The sequence below is a fragment of the Antrostomus carolinensis genome, unplaced genomic scaffold, assembly GCF_000700745.2.
Source record: "Antrostomus carolinensis isolate BGI_N321 unplaced genomic scaffold, ASM70074v2 scaffold39662, whole genome shotgun sequence".
Lineage (NCBI taxonomy): Eukaryota > Metazoa > Chordata > Aves > Caprimulgiformes > Caprimulgidae > Antrostomus > Antrostomus carolinensis.
The window spans coordinates 1-7920 of NW_010302448.1; the positions used below are offsets into that span (position 1 = coordinate 1).

Consider the following 7920-nt stretch of genomic DNA (forward strand, 5'->3'; position numbering starts at 1 on the left):
CATCCCACGCGGGACCGTGGATGTGGGACCAGAGATGTGACACGGGTACTACGGGCCAGTACCAGCCTCTGAGCTCGGTTTAACCTCCTCCCGCTGACACCGAGCCACAGCTGCCACGACCACGTAGCTCACGGTGCCACCCAACGAGTCCAAGCATCAAAGGGCATCAACTGGCACCAACTACCAGTGACAGAGAGTGCTGGGATTTCTGTGGCAGAGAGGGAAAAAAATTCCATGGTAGAGAGGAGAAAAGATAAATGAGGAGGTGAAGTGAGGGTGAGGGCGATGGAATAAGCTGCCCAGAGAGGTTGTGGAGTCCTTCTCTGGAGACATTCAAGACCCGCCTGGACGCCTTCCTGTGTGATCTCATTTAGGTTCCTGCTCTGGCAGGGGGATTGGACTGGATGATCTTTCGAGGTCCCTTCCAATCCCCAACATTCTGTGATTTGTTTGAAGTTAAAGAGGAAAGCTAGGGAAGAATTGGAAGTAAGACCTGGATTTCCTGCTTCCTGCTGCCGTGCTTTAACTACAAGCACATTACACCCACGGAAATGTGTAAAAAAATAAAGGTGTGCATCTGTGAACTGAGCTCTTCTACACCAGCAAGCTCTGAACACACACACACACACACACACAGACAGAGCCCTCTGATGAAGGTCCAAGTACAACAGAACATCATTTCTTTCGCTCTTGCCACAGACACAAACTGCAGATTTTTTTTTTTAATTCCTTGCCTGAACTCAGCCTGGTTTCTTTGTCAAAGTCGAATGTGGGTCATGAATGCTGAAGTCTAAATTGCATTATTTTTTAAATTGTTTAATCATTAAATTGGTACGAGGAAGGGTACTTTTCTCTAAGCATTAATCTTAGTGTGACTGTGTGGCTATGACTCCCCAAAAGGAGGGTGGAGTGAGGTGGGGGTGGGTCTGTTCAACCAAGGAGCAAGGGACAGGACAAGAGGAAATGGGCTCCAGTTGTGGCCAGGGCAGTTGAGATGGGATGTAAGGAAGAATTTCTTTGCTGAAAGGGTTCTGAGGCATTGGAAGGGGTTGCCCAGGGCAGTGGTGGAGTCCCCATCCCTGGAGGGATTGAAGAGTCGTGTAGACACAGTGCTGAGGGACATGGGTTAGGCATAGGGCACTTGTCAGTGTTGGGTTCACGGTTGGACTCCATGAGCTTAAAGGGCTTTTCCAATCCAGGCCATGCTGGGATTGTGCGTTTCTGTAGTGCTTAGGTTGAGATTTGAAATGAACAACAAACAAGAAGGTGTCAGTAATTCAGTAAATGCTTTGGTTTTGTAGATCTAGATTTGCAGCCTGAAGTGACCTGAAATCAACCCCCCTGGGTCAGTAACTCAGAAGGGCTGTAAATAAACGACGAAATGCAAACATTTTTTGATGTCCATTCACAGCCTTAGCAGAAGGCATCTTTAAAGCACAAGGATTTCTTCTTGTTTTGGATGAGCTAGAAATCTCTGGAGAATTTGTTTAGAGAAAACCTCTAATAAGCTGCAAGCAATCACGTCTCTTACTTTAGAAGTGCAATGCAATCAAATTTAAAGAGCAGTATATTTGTTTTCTGTATAAACACCTTCTCAGTGGCAAAGTCTATTATCACTCTAAGTAAGAGTAAATTCCCCAACAGTAAATATCCGACACGCAGCAGTGTTCTCTCGCTAAGCCTTACAGACAACAAGGGAAACATGGGCTGGATCCCAATTAGAAGAGCTCATCAGAGGTGAGGTGCAGCCAAGCTATCAGCTCACGGTCTCTTCCAGAGCTCTGGCTTTGCTGACAGCGTGTGCTACCCACACTGTGAACAGAAGACTCTCCACCCCTGCTCCTTAAACAAACTCTGTTTTATTCACACGAGGCAATGCACGCATATTGCAGACAGGAGGCCAAGTGGATATTCCAATAAAACAGATCCCCTCTTCTTAATACTGCAAACTCCATCAGATAATTTTCTGTTAAGAACTGTGATGCATCTGTTGACCAGTCCGTATTCCCCTGAAACCCCAGACAAACAGAAGCAGAACCCTGCTCTGCCCACCAGAAGATGTGACAGTGCCGGCGCAGGCAGCGGAGCTGCGGATGCCCAGACGTGCTCAACACCTGTCCCAGCTCTATTTCCTTTCCTTCATTTTTCATTTTCACCAATTCAAAACAGTTTGAATCAGCTTCATGTAAAATTTAACTGGTAAGAGCCATAAATTCTGAAAAGTAATTCATTCATCCAACAGACCCATCACAGTGTTCAATGTAAGCAAGAGTAGTGCCTGTTATTTCTTAGAAAATATGCATAGATACAAAGTAAGAAAAAAAGAAAATCAATCTTCCTATCAGAAAATAATTCCTGTAAGAGATTGCAGCTCCAGCCACGTCCCGCTCAGCTCTCCTTTCTGAGGGACAGCTTTCCAAAGAACAACACTGTTCTACAAGCCCGTGAACATCTACGAACAAAACCTAAAGTGAAACGAACACAGAACATCATTTTTAAGGTGTACTTGTTATGGAAACAATTTGATTTTTGGGGTTTTTTTAAAAAACATTGTAATTTCTGTACCAAATTAAAGAGATTATGCATTTATCACATCAAGGCTGTATGAAAGACTACAGTTCCTCAAAACACATCTCTGCGTGGTGAGGTTACAGACAAATTCAGTTGTTGCTTCCAGGCGACTATAACTTACCGACGCAATAGGTTGCCAACTCATACGAGAAGCAAATTTATCTAAGTATTGACATTTTCAACACCCGTGAAACAAATATATTACAACAAAATTCTCATTATAAAGTTGCACAAATTTCTATGTTAATCATTCGGAGTTTCTATGAAAAAGCTGAAGTTCTCTACCGTTGATTCCTGATATAAAACAGCAGGTAGAAACCTAATGTAGAAATCTGAAGTTAGAGAAATCCTTTGGCAGCATGTTCAGTTACAATCAGGCCTTAAAAATAAATATGATAATGTGTAGAAGTATGAAGAGAAAAACCAGATCCTATTAACACCAAAACCCTCTAAATACACTATTTTAATAATAATTAAATTATTTTACACTATCTACAAGTTGCATATCACAGAATTAGGAATATAAGAGATGAGAGAATGACAAATCCTGCTTTTATAAAATTTCAGGCTTTAACAGTATGCATACATGTAGCTGCGTAGAAAATCTCAGACAAATGAGTATATACATTATTGATAGTTAATAATTAACTGAACATAATCAAATCATATCTGTCTAGCCACCTCAATTTAAGATTTTCAATATTATTCTGCTGGACCAAAGTTTTGAATCCAATAAAAATACCTACCTTAATTTCAAATTACTACCAAACACGGAGAATCTACATAAATTAAAGTGTAGTTTAACTACATACCAACTTGGAACAAAGTAAACTTTTACCAAAAAAAAAAAGAAAAAAAATCTCCAAACAACAAGAATTTGGAACAGCAGCACTGAAATTAATTATTCTTCTTAAAGAACGCAAGGAACAAGTTATCAAAATACTTCAGTATTGCAACGTGTTATTTATACTAAACGACTTCAAGAGGAAGGAGAAAGACAAATTAAAGTCGTGTCAAAAGAAAAGACAAAAGCTTCCTTCCAATTACACAGATTTAAATAAAAATCTCATTTAAAGAGCAGGTACTGAACACCTTCTTGCATAAGCGTGAGGCTGCAGATGAATAAGGTCATGATCCTAAATAATTAAATAAACTGTAAAAGAAATGGGGGCGGTGCTGAGTGAGGGGTAGTTTTTGTTACTCAACAACAGTCTCCAATCTGCGAGTTCTCATCTGGTAGAAAATTTATACAAATAGAATTTAGACACTTGGGAGTCCTGTGCATTCAATCAAGATGCTTTTAGCCGTGAGTTCCTTCCGTTATTTTCACAATCTAAAGATTCTTACTCATCATAAAATTGTTAAAATCTGTATAAATATGCCTATGCTAAGGGGAGGAGGTAAATAGGAGGAGAACAAAGCAACTTTTTTTTTCAGAGGTTGAAACAATAAAAAACCAGAAATCCCACATTCCTGAAAGATAATTCAGCTCATCTGCTCCTCTTGTACAAACCCTACCCATTAAAAAAAGTGCATTAGGGAAGAAATTCTTAGATGTCTTTTCTTAGCCACCGAACGCTACGCTTCCACAGCTCCCAGGCAATCCCTTCTCTAAAGAATACGCTCCTTGCATTGAACGAGGAGCACAGCCCCACTCACAAAGCACGTGTATTCCCCTTGTACAGACAGAGCAATGCACCTTTTCCAAACGGTTTAAGAGTTTCTCTGCCTGTCATCAGTGTTTATTTAGCCATGGAAATGGTGGCAGAGAAAGGAAATCCAAGAGAGGCGAGAACCCCCTGGTCCCATAAAGGCGATTCCTGTTCCACTCTGCTCCCCACTGGAAAGGGAACAAGGTAGATTCTCACAGTCTTGAGCGTCAAACATTCCTCCTTTACTGCAAGGAACTACAATACTCCTTCACTTCTAAACACATCCAAAAAGGAAAAAGAGATTCTGTACAAGTTTCTGGCTCAGCACCTTGTATCCAGAGTGCCCACACAGTCAGCTGGGAGTGAGCATCCCTCGCCTGCTCTGGCAAAGGAGACTTGTGCTTCCAGTACCACCGCTGCCCAAAGACACAAGCGAATTCTAGCGAGACCCCAAGAGAAACACATCAGGAGGTCTCTGTAGCTTCCCAAAAAAATCTAACAGGCAGCACTGTAAAAATCTCATTTTTCATATTTCTGTAGGTATATGGCCCTCACTGTCACAATATCAAATCATTTTCTCTTCCAGCTCTCATCTGCTGAACTCGTGCAGTTGTTCCAGTTACGCAGTGCACATCATACTGCAAAGCTCGCTACAGCAGCCCAGAGGGGAGGCGGCGTCTAAGTCAGCAGAGATTCTCTAAAGCCACTTGGATAGAAAGATTATGGTAAGAAACGTTTTACAGTCAGATACCAGAGGAGGGAACGCATCATGAGAGCAATGCAGAACAATGATTAAGCATTCAAGTTTTCAGAAACACACTTAAACTATTTTTGGACAACCTTTGAATTTAAGATTCACAAGTGGCATTTCCTGAAACCACTGAAATAGGGGCTCAAAGTAATCTGAAATTATTTTAAACCATCAGCTAATCTAGTACAAACTACCTTTATGCAAGTGCTTAACAATCAGATCTGATGCATATTTTTTTACTCTGCATAACCCCAACACAGTAAGTTGGGTTATTTAAAAGGAAAATGTATTTTGATATTCATTGACAGGTATTAATAAAAACCATTAGGTCAGGCAACCTTTATTCATTAATTCAGAAATACGAGCTGGTTTGTTTTTAAAGGAGAGGCTGTTGATGGTAATTTGTTTGCTGCTGTAGAACGGAATGAGGAGGAACCGCCACGGGATAACCTGGTCCTTGAGCCAAACTCGACGTGTTATTCTGATAAGCCGACATATCCACTGATATTCCCATCTGCTGCTGGGTGTAAGCAGCTGTGCTGGCAGCTGAGGGAAGGCCAGGGTTCTGGTTCACATACGTCTGGTTTAACACAGAATCCGGCCCTGGGCTGTAACAAAACAAAACAAATCTTAACTCTGACGAGTTCGTGTCTATTTATCCGATAAGCAGATTGGCAAATAAGAATATTGCTTAGTCCAAAAGTGATCTGTCTATTTTCAAAATGATCAAACAGTGATACGTGTCGTTGTACACAGTGCAAGAACACACAACCTCTGAACAAAGTAATTAAATTACAGTCAGGAAAAAGGTGATTTAACAGGTTGCTGAAGCCATACCTTAAATACGCGGCTTGAGCTGGCTGCGTTGCTCCAGAAGAATTTATACTTTGAGGCAGAGACCTCATCTGCCCCATCTGCTCAGGTCCCAGGCTGTAACCTGGGGAAATGGTGACTTGGTGAACACCCTGGATCATGTAGTTTCCACTAGGTGGCTGTACAGGGTACGACTGTAAATAAAAAAAACCCCATTATATACCTTTTATTTTCAATCAAGTAGCAGCAAATATGGCACAAAATACCACTACAGTGTAAATAATAATAAAAAACCCCATTATATACCTTTTATTTTCAATCAAGTAGCAGCAAATGTAGCACAGAATACCACGACAAGGAACAAGTATGTTAGGGTTCAAAGGCTGAATGAACATCAGTTCATTTTCCCAACATGGTTCTAAAACCAGAACATGTAACTTCTCATCATAGGTTTTAAATAGGTCTATCATTGATTTCAGCAGAAGGTATCTTTTTCAGAAATACTTTTTTTAACCAGGTCAGTGCTTCATATCTGAAAGAAGAACCTTTTGTACCATCTACAAGGCCTCTGCCCCTCCCAGAGACCTTACTACTTCCTTTCTCATCTGCCTTATCTTTACGATGTCCAACCCTCACATATTTTGATGCACAGCATTGAGAAGCAAGATAGGCACCATGTGAGATCTGTTATTTAACACATTTTGGCAATTAAAATGTAAGAATATTCTAAGACTGTAACACAAAAGGAAAGCAAAACCTTTCATTTCTTGCATTTCTGATTTAAGAAAATGCAAATCTTCACCCAAAATTCAGATAGAACAGGTGCTATAATGTGCTTAGTCTACAGAAGTCTATGCTGCTCATTCATTTGGGACTTTGGACACTGAAGGAACAAACAATTTTGTACCAAGTAGCTGCACTAAGCTCAGCATGGTTAGCGTTATCTTGTATTTTTCACCACTGGAAGTATGTATCTTGGAAGAAATAGTAAACTCCAGTTGCCTTTTAGCTCAAATTACTTTTTAACCTCTAAATATAATGAATTTTCCATCGTTACCAGGAGTTAAGGACACGGAATTACTTTTAACTGACATATTTTCAGATCTAGCAGTTGCTATGGCAACTATTCTTTTCCCACTGAACAATTAACATCAAAGTAAAATTCACTTAAAGTAAAAACACTCGTTCCACACTTTCTCCAAAAAGGATCCTAAAAAAAAAAAATCTGTATCTATCTATCTATATATAATTCTCCCTCATTTTTGTTTTCTTAAAACATGAATATGGCACATTAGAGATACTGTAAAACAGTTTTAAGCAAGTACACCCCCTAATACATGTTCATTTCTTGAGGGGAAAAAAAAAAAAAAGAGCTAAAACTAGACTAATGTTTCTATATTTAGAAAAAGTACACTGCACTCATGATTAATGCACTAATATTAAAGTTCACTCACATCCCTGCTATTAGATAAGAAGGCAACATTTTTACTTTAAGACTGAGGACATGACTCAACAGCAAGAACATCCACCAAGCTGCTGAAACACACAATTCTAACTGTAAAAAAAATTAATCATGGAAGGAATCTTTTACTATTTTCAATCCAGTAGCCTTCTGTTAACTAGAGCAAAATCAACAACGATACCTTATTGTGCAAGCAGGTAACTGCAAATGGAAGTACTCTTGTTCTCCTGTGTGAATGATATTTTATTCTAAAGGCTATAAAAAGTCACCAGGCAATGTCAGATTGTTCTTAGGCTCGCCAGAAAGCGTACACTTCATTTTCACTGTCATCTTTTTAAATAGAAATCTATATTAGGAAAGTCTCTGTTTCCAGAAAGGAGTACTGACCTGCACTGAAACACCAGAAGATGTAGGTGGGTATTGTGCGGGATGGTGGAGTTTGGAGTAGGCTGAATACATCGGTGTTTCATTCATCAGTTTGTTATAGAGCTCCAGAGCTTCTAGAACTTTCACATTCAATTCAGATAATTCCGAATGTTTTCTGTTTCAAAACAAATATGTGCAAAAAGTAAGTGTCTGTAACATCTTCTGCTAGATGGGAAAAAAAAAAAAAGAAGAGTGGTTCATTAAACAGTTTTGAACACGGTCTTGCACAGCATCCTTGCTGACAA

The 7920-nt window shown here is 39.8% G+C and overlaps 1 protein-coding gene across 1 annotated transcript; it reads right to left on the minus strand.

The window, feature by feature from the left end:
• Positions 1 to 5100: 5100 nt before the first annotated feature.
• LOC104521716 (signal transducing adapter molecule 2-like) lies at positions 5101 to 7790 on the minus strand (the record flags this gene model as incomplete). Its single annotated transcript, XM_010163793.2, has 3 exons — positions 5101 to 5582; positions 5812 to 5981; positions 7637 to 7790. Coding segments are annotated over 3 exons (556 nt in total), but the record flags the coding sequence as incomplete, so codon positions are not given.
• Positions 7791 to 7920: the final 130 nt, after the last annotated feature.